We start from the raw sequence: 18,669 nt of genomic DNA, 5'->3' as shown, positions 1-18,669 counted from the left end.
TTATACAATAGATATGGAACCAGCTACAACTAACTTCTGTAAAGACATACATAGATGTTAAACACTTTCATGCATATTAGGTAAACTGACATGAAAAATATATACCAGACCCTAAATAAATCAAAAGCATTTTTTCCACTGAAAACAAAACTTATTGGAAAACCATCATGTTACTACTACTTCTGATCAATATAGCATCCTTAGAACTGCAGTGTAGAAACAGGTGGAACCATTAATGTCTTCTGAACCCACGAAGTAGGCTTTAGCTAGACTTAGCTGATGGGACGGACTTTCTCCCCACAGGGGCTCTCTTCCACGCATCTGAACACAACTATAACCTCTGGACCAACTGTGAAGGAAGAGGGGATTTTCTCTAGGAAAGGCTAACAGTAAAACTGGCCTCTGATTGTGCTCCAGCATTGAATGGGCTAGTAGCAAAGGCTCAGAAACAAACCTCGTCCCATCCCAGAGGCTCCTAATCTCACAGGCTGCTCTGCTTATTACAGACACACCAGGCAGCTGGGTATAGGTAGTTCATGGCACCCTTATTCATGGCTGAATGAGGAAAAAAAAACAACACAAAGAGTACACACACTATGAATAATGGACTACCCTGATACAACACTCTGCAAGCCATCTGGTATATTACTTGGGGTAGTGCTGCCAGTTGTTAGGGCCCAAGTATCTGAGTGGCTCTATTTGTGATATACAACTCACTGTGCACTGGGATGCAGTGAGAGAATATACCCCTAAGTTATTGCTAACCTTATCCAAACCAACTGGTCATACATTTTTGCTTAGGTTAAGAAACTGGTCATAATAGAAGAAAAAAATTGTATCAGTTATATACTCACAGAATTCAAAAACAGAAATATTAGTCAAATTCCAATATATGAAACAATGCTCTTTTTAAAAGTTTTATATTTTCTGGTCATGCACAGTGTATCATGCCTATAATCCCAGCACTTTGGGAGGCTGAGGCAGGAGGATTACTTGAGCCCAGGTGTTTGAGACCAGCCTGAGCAACATAGTAAGACCCTATCTTTATAAAACATTTAAAAAATAGCTGCATATGGTGGCGCATGCTTGTAGTTCCAGCTACTTGAGAGGCTTAGGTGGGATTGCCTGAGCCTGGGAGATTAAGGCTACTGCATGCCACTGCACTCCAACCTAGGCAATAGAGTAAGACCCTGTCTCCATAAAAAAAAAAAAAAGTTTCACTTCACAAGTGATACAAATGTCACTGTAAAAACTGTTTAAATACAGACTAGTATTTATATGTGTGCATTCATTTTCTTGGAGGATAGGTACCAAAATGTTGACTGTGGCCATTGTTTTGCATGCTCTCATTTTCCTCCAATAAACATCTATTACTTAAGAAATGTTTCAAAAAAGGAGAAAAAAACCTCAAGAAAATATAAACAACAAAAATCTCCATGTTCCCATCACCCAGAAATAACCACCATTTAGATTTTAAATCCAATTCCAAGTTTTTTTTCTATGTATATGTTTTTTTCTCATACAAAAAGGATCACACAGAATAGCGGTTTTTTTTTGTGATGTATTCCACTCACTCCTTCCCTGTCAATAAATAATAACACTTATAATTGGTACATGGCATTTCACTGTAAGACTATACAATCATTTCTTTAACCAACCCCCATGATTAAGCACAATGTCTTTTGGATGCACATCACATAATATAGGGTCCTAGAAAACTGCTGGTAAACGACTGGATGCAAATCATCTGGTTGACCTTCCTTCATCTCCAAAGTAAAGTAATGGCTGCAGAATAAAGCTTGAGGGTAGGGGAAGGCAAATATGTGCATGCATGTTCAAAAAAAAGATTAGTGTGTGCCTTCCTAAGACAGACCAGGCTGGTAAAGATAATCACTATGTGTCTTCACACCATGTTCATTCTTGGAAATACTCTTGTGCAAGCCCATGGTATTCCCTTACTGATAAAGCAGGCAGAGGCACATACCTGGTGACTTGGGCTGTCGCTCTCCTTCTAATGAAAGTCGCTCTGGTGTTTTGATGAGAGACTTAACCCCAGGATTTTGATTAATCATATAAAATGGACAAAGCACACCATCTGTTGAAAGTAACATGAGAACTGGAGCAGGAGGAAGAGTCTTTTCATCACCTGTTAAAAAAGAAAACAAAAGCAATAAAAGAACCAAGTCAATTTAAGGGCCTGAGCCCAGAAGGCAAAGACTGCCCTCAACATGAAAAGGGTTTAAGGGACTCATCTGAATAGCAGCTCAAGTTAGTTTGTTCTGATTTTATATCTGAACAGCTTTTCATGCACCAGCTATTTAAAAGAGAGCTCCTGCCGCTATCAGATCGCCACCACCCTGCTGGGCCCTGCCTAGAGGCTCCACCAGTCCTGCAGTAGCTCTGACTCTCCCAAAGGTCCCTCAGTTTTTATGAGTGTCTCAGTGTTCAGGAGGTAGGCTTGGCATTCCCCTGACCAAGACAAGAGTATCTAAGAAGTACTTAGGTTAGTAGGAAAATGAGACTAGACTCTTTGGAATGGACAGTAGGACACAGAAAGATGAGTCAAACTACTTTATCCTCATTCACAGTTGAATGACAAGTATGTATTTTATCAATTAAGGCTTCAAGAGAATCAGAGCAAATGAGCTTATTAGAACAAATACTTCTGCCTAACCAGGGAAGGAACAAGCAACTTAATGGTGCCTGACGGGGACACCTCTCTAAACTTAAGTACCAGATGGCAAAGACTGTTTCTTTTGTGGCACTTTTACATTTCAATGACTACAGCATAGCCAAGCTACTGCAGGGAAGATCTATTCAAAACACATATCTAGGCCCTATTTGGAAACCATGGACCTGAGGTCTCTATTTTCTAATCCTTGCCTTCAAACCAAGTACTGGTGTGCAGTACCAGATTCGGTTATTGCTTCTTTGGGAGGTCACCAGGGAATTGGATTGGACAAAGAAACCAAGCCATAAAATCCTGATGTTCTATATTTCAACCAGATTCTAAAGTACACCCAGACATGTGCAAGTGTGCAAACATGCACCCACACATACATACAGTGTTTGGCCTTGGTCTCATCAATGTTCATTCATTCAAATCAGTTCACTGTTGTCACAAGGCAGCCTATTATCACTCTTCAAGGAGAAATGTGCTGCCAGAAGCTACAAATGCCCAGCAGAGTAGACTCTGTCAGTAACATGTAACTGGTGTTTCAATATTAACCCTAACTAGAAAGACTATTTCTGCACTAACTACCAGGCTACACTTACTGATGGTGATTTCCACTTGGTTCGTATAGTCTACGGCAACTCCCATGGGCAAGGAGTCATCACTCTTGTCTGTCACAGGCAATTCAGCTCGACTAGAATCCTCCAGTAGCCAAGATTCCCAATTAATCTAAAAAAAAAAAAAAAGAAGAAGAAAAAGCCATGTTGGTTAGAGCTTTGCACTGGTTCCTCCTAACATTGTTCAAATAGGAGAGAACAGAGATGCCTCACTTGGTTTAGACTTATGTGTTGACTAGGAGGCTCTGAAATCTGAGAAGATGGCCTAAAAGCCAGAAGTACCCCAGCAAATGAGAAGTTAATTTTCCAAATCAACCCCCTCTCTATCTGTTCCTGGTGTATCAAGCCTCTGCCTTGTAAACAAATAACCACTATCATGAACATTTTCTGAGGTACCTTCCATGACAACTAGGGAGACTGCTGACCATGAGGGACAAATCCAACAGCAGCACTAAGCCAGTCAATACCTGCTCCTAGACATTTTGGATTGGGACCAGGAACTCCAGCTGATCTCTACTGCAGTCTTTCACAGAGAAGCACGTAAGGCTGGCCTGTGCTCAGATGCCCTGTGCTCACTTGTCTATAGAGACAGAGATAACCTTAGTTCTTCTTCCCAGTTCTTGGTACCAGTTCCTCAGGCTGGTCAGCTTTCCTGTCCCTAGATTCTTTGAGAAACTACTAAGTCTTTCTAGTAAACTCCCTTTTTGCTTAAGTGTGCTTGGATAGGCTCTGTTCCTTCTAACAAATGACTCTTGGTTTTTAAAATCACTAACATTTTGCCTAACTTTCAGTGTTGACCAGACTGGGAAGCATGAATCACAGGGGAACAGCGCTTAAAGACCAACAAAGAGAGACAGGCTGGATGTAGTGGTTCATGCCTGTAATCCCAGCACTTTGGGAGGCTCAGGCAGGTGGATCACCTGGGGTCAGGAGTTTGAAACCAGCCTGGTCAATGTGGTAAAATCCCGTCTCTACCAGAAATACAAAATTAGCTGGGCGTGTTGGTGCACAACTGTGGTCCCAGCTACTTGGGAGGCTGAGGCAGGATAATCACTTGAACCCGGAAAGCAGAGGTTGCAGTGAGCCGAGATCATACCACTGCACTCTGGCCTGGGTTATGGGGAAGGGGGGGAGGGGAGGAGAGCGGAGGGGAGGGGAGCGGAGGGAAAGGAAGGAAAAGGAAGGAGAAGGAAGGAAGAAGAAAAGAGAGAGAGAGCGAGAGAGAGAAAGCAAGCAAGAAAGCAAGCAGGCAGGCAGTTCAGGAGAGGGAATGAAATCACACTATGTGACTTAGCTATGGAGCAGGTAACAGACACATTCATACTAAACAAAAACAATCTCAACTTTTAAAAACAATCTACAAACAAGATAAAGACGACTTAATCATTGTAGGACAGAATGCAATTTTACAAAAGAGAAGACACAGATAACAACTGGAAGGCTACTAAGGGAAAGGGTGGGAGTGCTAAGACATTCCTCTCACAAAGTGGAAGATCAAGAGTTATCACCAGGCCAGGAGCCGTGGCTCATGCCTGTAATCCCAGCACTTTGGGAGGCCGAGGCAGGCAGATCACTTGAGGTCAGGAGTTTGAGACCAGCCTGGCCAACAAGGCAAAACCCTGTCTCTACTAAAAAATACAAAAATTAGCCAGGTGTGTTGGCGCATGCCTATAGTCCCAGCTACTAGGAGGCTGAGGCATGAGAATCGCTTGAACCAGGGAGGCAGAGGTTGCAGTGAGCCAAGATGGTGCCACTGCACTGGGTGACAAAGTGAGACTTGGCCTCAAAAAAAAAAAAAAAAAGATAAAAGATACCACCGGAAACAAGGGAAAAAACACCAATTAAAGTTACAAACGTTCACCAAGATAAGAAATTAAAACAATGCTGTAACTCTTGAGAGGAAGGAGGGGACTGGGGGCCATGTGTGAGCTAGATCATCATTTGCCATACAGTCAGTAAGGTCTAAAACTAATAACCAATTACTAGTTATAAAGCAGATTTTTCTTTAGGGATAAGGTGGCAGCATTATAAGAAAATGTTTACAAATTAAAAATGGTCCCCTCTAGAAAGCAAACAGGTAGGGCAGGGGTGATTCTTTTCACTTATAAGCCCTTCTCTACTATTTACTTTTTAAAAACATGAACATAAATTATTTTGATAGAAAGTAAAAATAAAATTGTATTTTTAATGTGTGAACATATGAAATACTTGTGCTAATAAGAAATTATTACTGAGGTCAATCTAAGATAGTTCTAGAGGAGCAAATCAGATGGCTGAACTCTGGCCTCAACCAAAAGCAGCCACCCCTAGACAATGAGAGCCATGCCCCTCCTAATGGGCCACCTGGCCACCCAGAGAGTGACAGATAAATGCCAATGGTTGAAGAGGCACAAAGTACCTATGTATGGGTGGAGCACAAAGTATCCATGTGGGGAGGAGAAGCACTTGCTTCTTATTTACAAGGGTGCACTAAAGATTTTTAAGTTCAAGGCAGTTTTAAAAAGAAGTTTCCCTTCTTTCGTTGTGCCCTCTCTATAGTCATTCTGCAAAATCTACAAGTGGATAGCACACCACCACTACCTGGGCCCACCATGTCCCTGCAAGAAAGACAACGTGAAAGAAGGTTCTTGTATGCAAAGGTGCTTTGCTCTTTCTGACAGTTTTTCAAAGTCAAACAGAAAGTATTTCTGGTGAATCACAATTTAGTGTCATCTGCATGTTTTTCTTTCATAATTGAGGATGGATTATCATTAAATTGTATAGAAGTAGGTTCAAGCAACAGGAAGAAAACAAAGATGACAAAACAGGACAAGGCAGAAAAAGCCTCCTACGCATCAGGCATACTCCAGTTGGAGGTTAACTGCATAGTATGTTTCCATAGACAGGGGATGGATCCTAAAAGAACAGAAGCGAAGGAAGTGCGAAGTCTGACACCCATGTTTCTCCATGCAATAGCCAAGCCATTTGGCCAAGGCACTCTGTCACTGAAGCTTTGCTGTCACGCAGAAACTTGATAAAACAGATGTGAGATCATGTATACCTTAACCACATATAGTTAATTCCCTCCAAAATATTTTTCAGAAAAGTACCATCAGGAGTTTGTGACCAGCCTGGCCAACATGGCGAAACCCAGTCACTACTAAAAATATAAAAATCAGCCAGGCATGGTGGCCCGCGCCTACAGTCCCAGCTACTTGGGAGGCTGAGGCACAAAACTGCTTGAACTTGGAAGGCAGAGGTTGCAGTAAGCTGAAATTGCACCACTGCACTCCAGCCTGGACAACAGAGCAAGACTGTCTCAAAATAATAATTTAAAAAAGAAAGTACCACAAAAGTAACAAAAAAGAGATTTACCTGATCACTTTGTCGAGCAAGGATACTAACTTCTGTTGAAGCCGCAGATGCTGCCAGCACTAAATCCCTTAAAGAATAAAACCAGAGACCATTACGTTCAAATACAGCAATAGCTCTAAGCTAACTTAGGTCTGCAGGTAACACCTGTGAGGGCTGCCTCCACATGTCAAGGAGAGAGTAAGGTTTTCTATCTGGTTGAACAAAGGTGGGAAGATTCTAGATGTAAAGCTGAACTTTTTAGTTTCTGTGAGAAAGCCCTGTAGAATCAGCTCAGTGCCTACCTACATGAAGACAAAGGAAAGACACAACAGAATCAAGTCACTGTTCACAATCAATATGCCATCCAAAGGCAGAATAATGTAGCTAGAGGGATGGAAGCTTTGCTTTGAGTAATCTCCATTCCAAAGGGCAACTCTGCTCTCAGGAAACTTTTAATATTTTCCTTGAATATCAATATTTTCGTAAGTCATCACTAGGGGTTATTGAGAAAATTAGATTTTTGAGATTAGTATGTATTTAAGATAAGTAACTCAAGATCGGGGAAACAGAAATAATAGTCAGAAAGACATTATCAAGAATCAGCTGAAAATATGTTCAAGGCATCTCAGCCTCCATTTTCCTCTGTAATAGAAAAGATTTCGGGCTGGATGCGGTAGCTCACACCTGTAATCTCAGTACTTTGGGAAGCCAGCCTGAGCAACATAGCAAGATCCCATCTCTACAAAAAAAAAACAAAAAACAAAAAACAAACTTATTTAAAAATAAGTCAGGTGTGGTGGCATGTGCTTGTAGTCCCATCTGGGAGGCTGAGGTGGAAGGATCACTTGAGCCTGGGAGTTCCAGGCTTCTGTGAGCTACAATCGTGCCACTGCACTCCAGCCTGGGTAATGGAGTGAGACCCTGCCAATCCATCAATTAATCAATCAGAAAAGATTTCAACATGGGACAAGGTGACTCAGGTGTGATCTTCCAGTGAGAGCAGGAATGCCCTGTCCAGACTCTCTGCTCACCATTCCTCAATGTAACTGAGGTAGTAATGATGCTGTCTCTCCGTGCAGCTGCCATAACAGGGCTCCATGAAGTTCACAAATATCTCTGGGTGCTTTTCTTCTTTTTTCTACAATGAACAAAGCAAGAAAAAAAATTCTCATGTGCAATTTTTCTCGGATCCTACAGCAAAGGAATCTCAAATAATGAATCATTTAAAGTTACATGAGAATATTCACTCAAAGTCCAGATATACGGACATCGTATAAAGGCAGCACTTAGTACAAGGAGTAGTACAAACATTGGCCATCAACCGAACTGCATTTAAACTCTGTTCTGCCACTTTCTGCCCATGAGACATGAAGATTTTTCAACCTTCCTGATACTTAGTGTTCTCATGTGTATACCAGACCTACTAAGCCTACTTCAGAGGCTCCTGTAAGTGTAAAATGAAATGATACATACAAAACTTCCAGCCCAGTACATGAAACATAAGTAGCAGTTAATAAATACTAGTGTTAATATTATCCCCCAGAATAGAAAAAACCTCTAATCTTAAAATAAGGCATCTAGATAAACATATTTTAAAAATTCAACCTTATTAGAAACCCAAGAGTTAAAAACAAGACATCTTTTTCAAGTATCAAATTGGCCTCCCTTGACACACAATCTCAAACACATACCAGTCATCATCTATCCCTAACATGGCTTTATTTTCTCCACACTCTTATCAGTCCTTGATCTCACATTTAGTATTCACTATCCCATTAAAATGTAAGACCAGCCAGGTGTGGTGGCTCAGACCTGTAATCCTTGTGCTCTGAGAGATGAGGCGGGAAAACTGCTAAAAGCCAGGAGTTCGAGACCAGCGTGGGCAACAAAGCAAGATCCTACCTCTACGAAAAATTTAAAAACAGCTGAGTGTGTTGGTGCATGCCTGTGGTCCCAACTAGTCGGGAGGCTGAGGCAGGAGGATGGCTTAAGCCCAAAAATTTGAGGCTGTAGTGAGCTGTGATAGCACCACTACACTCCAGCCTGGGCAACAGAGTGAGATTCTGTCTCTAAAAAATAAATAAAAATTAACAACAACAACAAATTTAAAACCATAAAAGCAAGCCCATCACCTTGATCACTGCTATATACTCAGCTTTAAAGCAGTGCCTAGCACACTGTTGGCATTAAATATTCGAGAGCAAATGAAATAATTTTAAAAATCAAGATACTGTCTTGCTTTTCTAAAATTTCTTTATCAAGTTAACCAAGATTCACAGTTTATAGCTTAAGCAAAATCTTTTTTTTTTTAACCTCACAGCAGTAGAACACGCCGTGGACACTCCAATTTTAGACCCCTGGCCCATGGTGCAGCATGGAAACCTTATACCTGAAGTTGCATAATCACTGCCAGTAAGCAAAAGAACCTGAAATCAGGCCAGGTGCAGTGACGCACACCTGTAATCCCAGCACTTTGAGAGGCCTAGGTGGGCAGATCACTTGAGCTCCGGAGTTCAAGATCAGCCTGGGCAACATGGCGAAACCCCATCTCTACCAAAAAAAAAATTAGCCAGGCATAGTGGTGTGCACCTGTAGTACCAGCTACTCAGAAGGCTAAGGTGGGAGGATCACTTGAGTCCAGGAGGTCCAGGCTTCAGTGAGGCGAGATCGCACCACTGCACTCTAGCCTGGGCGACAGAGTGAGATCTTGTCTCAAAAAAAAAAAAAAAAAAACCCCACAAACAAAAAAAAACCTTGAAATCAAAGCCTCCAGCTTTATTAGAAGACTTCTCTAATTCTCAAACAACGGAATTTCTTTGACATGCATACCGGTAGTAGAGCCATCACCACATCTGGAGACGTTTCCAGGGTCCCATCTGCAGCAGCATACACTATTGCGAAGACGTAGGTACCAATCCACAGCACATCCAGAACTGAAAGACACATCTTAATCAGTAGGTCATAAAAATGACAGCAATCAGATACAAGAAAAAGCAGCTTATGTTTGGAATAGCCATTACGGATAAAAAGAAATCAAAGGCCCAGATTTCATTGACTAAATATAATGCACAGGTACAATGACCCAAGAAGCCCAAACTCATCCCCAAATGGTAATTTTTCTGCTGGATTATAATCAGGGCAAATTATGAAGAATCGTAATAAAAAGTCGGGATCCATTTCATGTCATTTATCATGAAACACAGATGTCACCCAGAGGGCCATAATTTACACTGACTTAATTAGCTGTTTGAAATAGTGACATTATTCATAAAGCAAACACCAACACCTCACTGAGCAGGTACGTTACACGATTTTGAATTTCTGTAATATACATAACATGTCGTTAGAGGTCAGCCCAATAAGAAAAGCAGTTGTTACCTCTGACAGGATGATCTGACTCATAAAACGGAGGACAAGGAATGACTTTTTTTTCCTGCAAAGTCTGAAAGAGATTTGGAGGGGAAAATAAAGTATCAAATGAAACAAACCCTAAACCAATCAAACTGTCAAATCTAATCTATTCCTTAGATGCCACCTGTTCCATCTCCTTGGCCGGGAGAGACTGAAGAAACAGAATAGTGCTATCTACTTCCAGGACTTCATCCTACAGAAACGCATGAACGTGGCTGGGTGTGGTGACTCATGCCTGTAATCCCAACACTTTGGGAGGCCGAGGCAGGTGGATCACCTGAGGTCAGGAGTTCGAGACTAGCCTGGCCAACATGGCAAAACCCCGTCTCTACTAAAAATACACAGCTGGGTGTGGTGACGGGCGCCTATAATCCCAGCTACTCGGGAGGCTGAGGCAGGAGAACTGCTTGAACCCAGGAGGCGTAGGTTGTGGTGAGCTGAGATCACGTCATTGCACTCCAGTCTGGGCGACAAGAGCAAAACTTGGTCTCAAAAAAAAAAAAAAAAAAAAAAAGAGAAGAAACGCATGAACATGTTCAGATATAGGTAATGAGAGTAGTCAATGTAACACCATTTGCAGCAGCAACGCCACTAGCACTGATGCAGACAATCATCAATAGTGGAATAAGGCTGGGCGAGGTGGCTCATGTCTGTAATCCCAGCACTTTGGAAGGCCAAGGTGGGCACATTGCTTGAGCCCAGGAGTTTGAGACCAGCCTGGGCAACATGGCAAAACCCTGTCTCTACAAAAAATACAAAAATTAGCTGTGCGTGGTGGCAAGTGCCTGTAGTCTCAGCTACCCGGGAGGCTGAAGTAGAAGGATCACCTGAGCCCAGGAGGCTGAGGCTGCAGTGAACCATTACGTTATCACACCATTGCACCCCAGCCTGGGCAACAGAGCAAGACCATCTCTCAAAAAAAAAAAAAAAAATTAAGGCAAACAGCAAAGCAAGAAAATTAAATAAATTGCATTATCTTTTTACAGGTTAGTGTCCTAAAAGATTATGTACCAAATTTCATGTAACTTTTGGTAATAACAAATAAGAAACATAACCTTAACCTTAAACCTATACCACCTACATTCACCACTCTGCTCCCCTCCTCGCCAGAGAACAGTCTTGAGGAGGAAGGCACAACAAAGGCCTTAGCACCACCTGTGGATCCCTCCTTCGTGTCCAGGCTCAATAGACATATGGGGGTTCCTTGCAACTCAATTGATATTGAAGGAGATTTGTGAACATTATTTCAAGAAATTCACAGGGAGGATGACAGAGTGCACATGCAACAACAAGAGTGTCCATTTTCTTTGGTGCCCATCGTTAGACAAACGGACCTTTAAAGACAGACTCAGTTAAAAGACAAACACTGTGCTTTAACCCAGAGTGGTTCTGCAGTATCATCATAGCTTTTTCACTAACTCTTTTCCCTTAAGCTCTGTTTTTATGGAATGGACTGAAAAAGGTGGGGAACAGTGCATAGCATATGATCACATTTTACATAAAAAAACACAACAAAAAAAATGCAGCTACACATAGACTATTTGTATAACATCCAGAAAAGTATGGAAGGCTACCTACTCAACACAACATAGTGGGTGCCTCTGGAAGAAGGACTATGGGAAAGGGAAGAGTTCCACTCTTCATTCACTGATGGATTTGTTACAATGAGTATAAATTACTTTTTAATAGGAAAAACAAGAAAGATACTCCCAAACCACCCCCAAAAAAGTGGGCAACTTAAGAAAAATTCTGAAGTTCAAGATAAGAACTTACAGGAAGATACTGGACCACAGTTCCATTCTGTTTTCCCACTGCCAGCTGCTTTCCTTTGGGGCTCCAGCACACTGAGCAAAGACAATATTACCAAATGAAAACAAGAAAATGGAGCAAACCAATGAGATCTATCACACACAGCTAATTATCAATTATCATTCCTCTGTCAGTCCATGGAAGATTGTAGGATCATCTCTATCAGGCAAAGTGGAAAAAAGTAAAATCATTTTAATGATATAAGCCAATTGATTTATCACTGGGCTATTGAATTGAAAGCTAAAAATGGTTTTTCAATACATTACTGCCCAGAAAGCTGCAAAATACAGAAAACTCTGTAGTCTTTACATAAGACAAGGAGAACAGAGAAGGTTTCCAAATACCAAGAAATCACTGGCTGGGCACGGTGGCTCATGCCTGTAATCCCAACACTTTGGGAGGATGAGACGGACAGATCACTTGAGGTCAGAAGTTCGAGACCAGCCTGGCCAACATGGTGAAACCCCATCTCTACTAAAACATACAAAAATTAGCTGGGCATGGTGGCGGGCACCTGTAATCCCAGCTACTCTGGAGTCTGAGGCAAGAGAATTGCTTGAACCCAGGAGGTAGAGGTTGCAGTGAGCTGAGATCGCGCCACTGCACTCCAGCCTGGGCTACAGAGCAAGACTCTGTCTCAAAAAAAAAAAAAAAAAAAAAAAACCCAGAAATCATTCTCCTGCTCCCATTTAATATTTCAAATGCTTTTCCGCCCAAAGGTACAAGTGACTTTCAGAGTACCACCATTACAGATCCAGAAACAATTATTCCCAAAAAACACTTCTAAACCAGCTGTACCAAAATATTTCTCCAGAAACCCCAAGTACATTCAGGTTAAATAATGTATGCTGTTTGGCTTCAAGGACATTAACTATGGGTATAAAGAATACTCTCAGCTGAACACAGTGCCTCACGCCTGTAATCCTAGCATATGCGGGGTGGAGGAGGGCAGATCACTTGAGGTCAGGAGTTCAAGACCAGCCTGGCCAACATGGTGAAACCTTGTCTCTACAAAAAATACAAAAATTAGCTGGGCATGGTGGCGCACGCCTATAATCCCACTATTTGGGTGGCCGAGGCACGAGAATTGCTTGAACCCAGGAGGTGGAGGTTGCAGTGAGGTGAGATGATGCCACTGTACTCCAGCCTGGGCGACAGAGTGAGACTGTCTCAAAAAAAAAAAAAAGAATACTTTCCATCCTTAACCTCCCTCGTCATGGAAAAAAAAAACCAAAACACAAAAAGCTATCCACTTTCACTTCTAGAAATCAATTCTTAAGTAGATGACCATGATTGTATGTTACAGTGCAAAAGCCTTTATTACTCACCAGAGGTTACTGCTACCGTGGAAGGAAGAGTTGCACATACTTTCACTGTTTCCGTGACTTGCAGGACAGCAATACTACCATCAGCCAGACAAACTGCCACCATGGAGGGGACAGTGGGGTTCCACTTCATATCAACCACCATGCCTCCTGCATCTTTCAAAAGCTTATGATAGGCAAATGGGCGTTTTTGCTGTTTAGCCTTTTAAAACAAATATGCAAAAGTGAAATAAGTTAACAAATAAGTAAATGCAGAAACATTTAATATTCAATGGAAATTACTGAATACACAAGGTATCTCAAATCAGTTTATTTTTCTCCATAACCATAAAAAAAGATTTAGTTTTATGCATCAACCTATTTGCTATAGACAATTTCAACACAACTTTGAAAGTGGCAATCAATTATTCTAACATGCTTAGGGGGACTCTCAGCAGGGGAATGCACAATTGCAAAATAACCAATAAATAGCAAACAATAGATTAAAATCTTGGCTCTGCTTCTTAATAGTGTTGGGACCTTGGACAGTTACTTAAACTCTGAACCTGTTTCTCTACCTATAAAATGAAGATAATAGTACCTACCACATAAGGCTGTGGTAGGCATGAACGAGGGACAAGGCATATAAAGCACTTAGTACAGAGTCTGACACACACAGTCAGTATAAACACTCGCTATTATTATTATCATTTTTAAACTGCTTGGAATGGAAAAACATCCAAAATGTAGGAACTTTTGACATTATCTATTCATCTATGACTTTGGGCAAGTCACCTAAGCCTCCTGATAACAACTTAGGGCAGATGGCGTTATGAAAGAATTTCTTGAAGTCCCTTCTGTCTCAAAGATCTATGATTCTATAATTAAGGATTTTTTTTAACCCATATTTTAATCTAGAGAGAGACTTCAAGGGTTAACCTATGAAGCTTTCAAGTTATAATTCAACATAAGGAAATCTGCTTAGGGTTCTCATGTTGACATCACAGTATAACAGCAGCTTACCTCATTTGAGAATGTGCGAACATCAAAAAAAGCAATAATGGAACCATATTCACCGGACATCATGCACACAGAGAGTGTGAGGTTATCACAGCTCAAGGCCAGGTGATGGATTGGGAATTTCATAGGAACTAGCAAGCCTTGGACTTTATCAACTATGAAAACAAAAAAATACAAAGCAGAAAACAGTATGTTCTAAGAATAAAGCCACAACCTCTATCCAGTTCAATGTGAAAAAATTTTTGCATCTACATAAACACACATACATCCCGATACCTAGTTATACAGATAAATCTTAACTTTCTTAAAGATATATAATGATGCATTAAGTATCCCAGGAATTCTTCCTCATACAATCTGGGGAAACTAACTGTGGCTGTTGCCCTTGTTGAAAATATTTTTGCAACAATGCTCTAAATAGTACACATTGCCAATAGTTTGGATTGTACTGTTGTGCCAACTGAAAACCCATGCCAATAAAACCCTTCACCCAGAGAGCCAGAGCCCAAGTTCAACTGAGCAAAAATAAAAGCATGGCATAATGGTTAAGTTCTTCCCTCTTGAGCTGAGAGGAACAACTCATGTAAGGAGAAATACAAAGGACCAAGGAGAAAACCTAGAAAGGCTTCCATTAATCTTCTTGGGAGTCAACCTTCAAACTGACAGCAGTGTTCATTTTAGTACTAGAATGACTTCTTGGAAAGGAAACACAAGAGCATGCCACCATACTCCTCTCTCTACTTTGCAACATAAACCAGGGAACTTACCTATTTTATTGGGATCATCTCCGGGTTTATTTTGAATAAGAAGATTTTTAGTAGGAAAAATCTGCAAGCCACTGGCTCCACCAGCAAAGACCAGACCATATTTGTTGGACACAGCAAGCAGACTCGAGCGTTCCTTGGGCAATTCCTCAGGGGAGTCGAAGATTCTCACCTTCTTTAGCGCTCTAAACTGAAAATCCTGTTGTGAAGAATCAAAACGAGATCAATTCAATAAATAAAGAAATTAAAACATGTTATATTCAGTAGACCCAATCTCAGTACAACAAAAATATGTATTACTGAGACCAAGGTCTGTCTCAGTTGTCTTTTTTTCTTTTTTGAGACGGAGTCTCGCTCTGTCGTCCAGGCTGGAGTGCAGTGGAGCGATCTTGGCTCACTGCAACCTCTGCCTCCCAGGTTCAAGCGATTCTCCTGCTTCAGACTCCCAAGTAGCTTGGATTACAGGCACCCGCCACCATGCCCATCTAATTTTTATTTTTAGTAGAGACAGGGTTTCATTATTTTGGCCAGACTAGTCTGGAACTCCGGACCTCAAGTTATCCATCCGCCTCAGCCTCCCAAAGTGCAAGCTCACAGGCATGAGCCACCACGCTCGGCCCTCATTTTTTTCTGATATGGAACACTTCATGAATTTGTGTGTCATCCATGTAAAGGGGCCATAATAGTCTTCTCTGCATGATCCCAATTTTATATGTGCTGCCAAAGGGAGTGCGAGATTACCATCTTCTAAGTCTGTGGTTCTATTAATAAAACGTTTTTTTTCTTCTACCCCAGCATATCTGAGGAATATGACACAATCCCATTAGGTGGCTCACCACAGGTGGTGATTCTCAAAAAATAATCACTATTCTAGGACGGCACGGTGGCTCACGCCTGTAATCCCAGTACTTTGGGAGCCAGAGAAGGGCGGATCACTTTAGGTCAGGAGTTCGAGACCAGCCTGGCCAACATCGTGAAACCCAGTCACTATCAAATGATATAAAAAATTAGTCGGGCTTGGTGGCAGGCGCCTGTAATCCCAGCTACTAGGGAGGTTGAGGCAGGAGAATCGCTTGAGCCGGGGAGGTGGAGGTTGCAGGGAGCTGAGATCATGCCACTGCACTCCGGCTTGGGTGACAGAGCAAGACTCTGTCTAAAAAAAAAAAAAAAAAAAAAAAAAAAAAAAAAAATCACTATTCTAAACTTGGTATTACTATCCCCTAAATGCATTTTAGTGATTTATTGTTCACACAGATGCCTAAAATCTTCCTGCAACTTACTTCTTTTCACTATTTAAAACAGATGTAGCCCGTCTGTTGTACCCTCATTCTGTCAGAACCCATATAAGAACTATTAAACACACCATCCTGAAGTTATCCCTGGGGGACTCCCACGTTGCTATCACTGGGACCACTTGGCCCTCCCTTTAGGTTCCTGACTTTAGGCTGATATACCGATGTCAAAATAGTCTTCCTAGTCCAATCAACTAAAGGTTCTGCAGGATGGATGACCTTCCCTGACTACGTTAGGCAAGCCCGTATCACCTTACAGAAGTACAGGGAGAGCAAAGGTCTTAAATGATGCTGGCTTTCAGCCCCCCTGTCAAATGTGACTTGAGGGAAATTACTCTCCGAGCCTCGACTTACTCCTATACGTTAACGACTACTTCGTAGGGCTGCCGCGATGACTACCACAGTGCCTGGCACACAGTCAATGCTCAATAAACAGTAGTTATTGCCACTATTGTGACCGCCACAGGAAGTAGCTAGGGTAACTCAAGAGCCGTGCACGAGACCAGGATGGGACTGGGAAACTGCATTCGGCGGAGCTATCACGCCAGCGGCGCGGCAGACGCGCTGGTGAGAGCTGTGAACGCGGTAAACTGTTCAAGCAGGAGGCGGGACAGCCGGCACCGCGCTTCGCCTTTCAGCTGGGCTCCAAGGCAGCGCCAGGACTAAAGAAGGGAGGGAGGCCCCGGTTAGTCTCTGACCTTCATCTCCCGCTCGGGAATCATGGCATCCATCTCGTCTCCCATCGCGCCGCCCTCAGTGTGTCGAAGCAGCCAACGCTGCCTCCCACGGCCTTGCCCACGGAACCCAGGCCGCTCGACAGCAAACTTCCTTTCCTCAGCGCCAGCGCCGGGCAGTTGACCCGGCACTTCCGGCGCGCTTTGGTGACGTCAAGCCTGGTCACAGGAGGCCGCGGAACGCAATGAAGCCGTGCGTTCTTCCGGTCGCCGCTCCCCATTGGCCAGCTCGGGCTGAGTAGTGGCGTGGCCGTGAGGCCCCTGCGCCTGCGCCCTGGTACCGCTCCCGCCTTCGCAGCCAGCGCGGGCTTACCTAATGTTAGTCTCTCTTCTTGGGTGGCCCACGCCTAAGCGACCTATGCTTCTTGTTCTTCTGAAACCTTACAGTTCCCCTTAGATGTAGGTTGGCTATTAGTAGCTTCCGATTCAGATAAGTTTGGAACTTGACAGATGTTTTCAGGGGGCTGCTTTAGAGAGAGGCTTTGGACTATGCAAGGGGAGGAAGGGAGGTTCAGAAAAACGGGGTCGGGGGGTCGCCAGGGACGACTCAAAGTGTGGAAGGTGAAAGGCTGGGAGGGGAGATTAAAGGGCACCGAAGACCAGCTTTGTTTGCTCCTATCAAGGTGATCCTTTCCAGAGCAAGAGCCATATCCATCTTTAGTCGCACGAGTTTGTGCCAAGTCCTTTGCAAAAACCTTCAGATGTGGGATCTCATGTAATCTTGAAGACATCTTAGTCGTCCTAGGGGTTATTTATTTAATTGATGAGACGCGGGTGGCTCATGCCTATAATCCCAGCACTTGGGAGGCCGAGACAGGAGGATTGCTTGAGGCGAGGAGTTTGAGACCAGCCTCGGCAACATGGCGAGACCCCGTCTCAACAAAAAACAAAACAAAACCACAAAAATTAGCCAGCAGTGATGGCATGCGTATGTAGTCTCAGCTACTCGGGAGGCTGAGGTGGGAGGATTGCCTGAGCCCAGGAGGTTGAGGCTGCAGTGAGCTGTGATTGCACCACTGCACTCCAGCCTGGGTGACAGAGCCAGGCCCTGTCTCAAAAAGTAAATAAAAGGCCGGGCGCGGTGGCTCACGCCTGTAATCCCAGCACTTTGGGAGGCCGAGGCGGGCGGATCACGAGGTCAGGAGATGGAGACCATCCTGGCTAACACGGTGAAACCCCGACTCTACTAAAAATACAAAAAATTAGCCGGGCGTGGTGGCGGGCACCTGTAGTCCCAGTTATTCGGAGGCTGAGGCAGGAGAATGGCGTGAACCCGGGAGGCGGAGATTGCAGTGAGCAGAGACAGCACCACTGCAGTCTGGCCTGGGCGAAAGAGCGAGACTCCGTCTCAAAAAAATATATATATATACATATATATATATACACACACATACACATACATAATAATAATAATTGATGAGGTAAGGGAGGCACAGAGAAGTTGAGAAAATTCTCCAGTAGCCCTCAGTCAGAAAGTGGTGGTGACAGGATTAGAATTGAGATTGTCTGGATGAGGCTGACTGATGGTATTAGAGTCCTTCGTAGAATACATTTCTGTAGTGAATTATAAATGCTCTAGGACAGAGGTTCTTTTTTTTTGAGACGGAGTCTCACTCTGTCACTCAGGCTGGAGTGCAGTGGCGCGATCTCGGCTCACTGCAAGCTCTGCCTCCCAGGTTCACGCCATTCTCCTGCCTCAGCCTCCCAAGTA

General features: G+C 43.0%; 1 protein-coding gene and 1 non-coding gene across 7 annotated transcripts in view; both read right to left on the bottom strand.

Moving 5' to 3' along the window:
* Window positions 1–17,118, bottom strand: part of NUP214 (nucleoporin 214) — a 108,388-nt gene extending 91,270 nt beyond the window's left edge. For 2 of the 6 annotated variants that reach the window (XM_054500210.2, XM_063650418.1), the window contains exons 1-11: window positions 16,923–17,104; window positions 14,936–15,131; window positions 14,172–14,323; window positions 13,173–13,371; window positions 11,809–11,879; window positions 10,003–10,066; window positions 9,454–9,557; window positions 7,656–7,762; window positions 6,646–6,712; window positions 3,277–3,403; window positions 1,985–2,146 (exon numbers count right to left, since the gene is read on the bottom strand). In XM_054500210.2, the coding sequence (XP_054356185.1) occupies window positions 1,985–2,146; window positions 3,277–3,403; window positions 6,646–6,712; window positions 7,656–7,762; window positions 9,454–9,557; window positions 10,003–10,066; window positions 11,809–11,879; window positions 13,173–13,371; window positions 14,172–14,323; window positions 14,936–15,131; window positions 16,923–16,967 (1,294 nt within the window). In that variant the 5' untranslated portion in view covers window positions 16,968–17,104. Of the gene's footprint in view, window positions 1–1,984; window positions 2,147–3,276; window positions 3,404–6,645; window positions 6,713–7,655; window positions 7,763–9,453; window positions 9,558–10,002; window positions 10,067–11,808; window positions 11,880–13,172; window positions 13,372–14,171; window positions 14,324–14,935; window positions 15,132–16,922 lie in introns of all 6 variants that reach the window. The other 4 variants (XM_063650416.1, XM_063650417.1, XM_054500209.2 and 1 more) reach the window with 3 other exon arrangements.
* LOC129044773 (U6 spliceosomal RNA) lies at window positions 15,562–15,663 on the bottom strand. Its single transcript, XR_008504770.1, has one exon. It is a non-coding gene; the product is annotated as a U6 spliceosomal RNA (small nuclear RNA).
* Window positions 17,119–18,669: the final 1,551 nt, after the last annotated feature.

Source organism: Pongo pygmaeus, chromosome 13 (genome assembly GCF_028885625.2).
Source record: "Pongo pygmaeus isolate AG05252 chromosome 13, NHGRI_mPonPyg2-v2.0_pri, whole genome shotgun sequence".
NCBI lineage: Eukaryota > Metazoa > Chordata > Mammalia > Primates > Hominidae > Pongo > Pongo pygmaeus.
The sequence above is the reverse complement of the archived record's forward strand: the minus strand, read 5'-3'. Positions and strand labels throughout refer to the sequence as shown.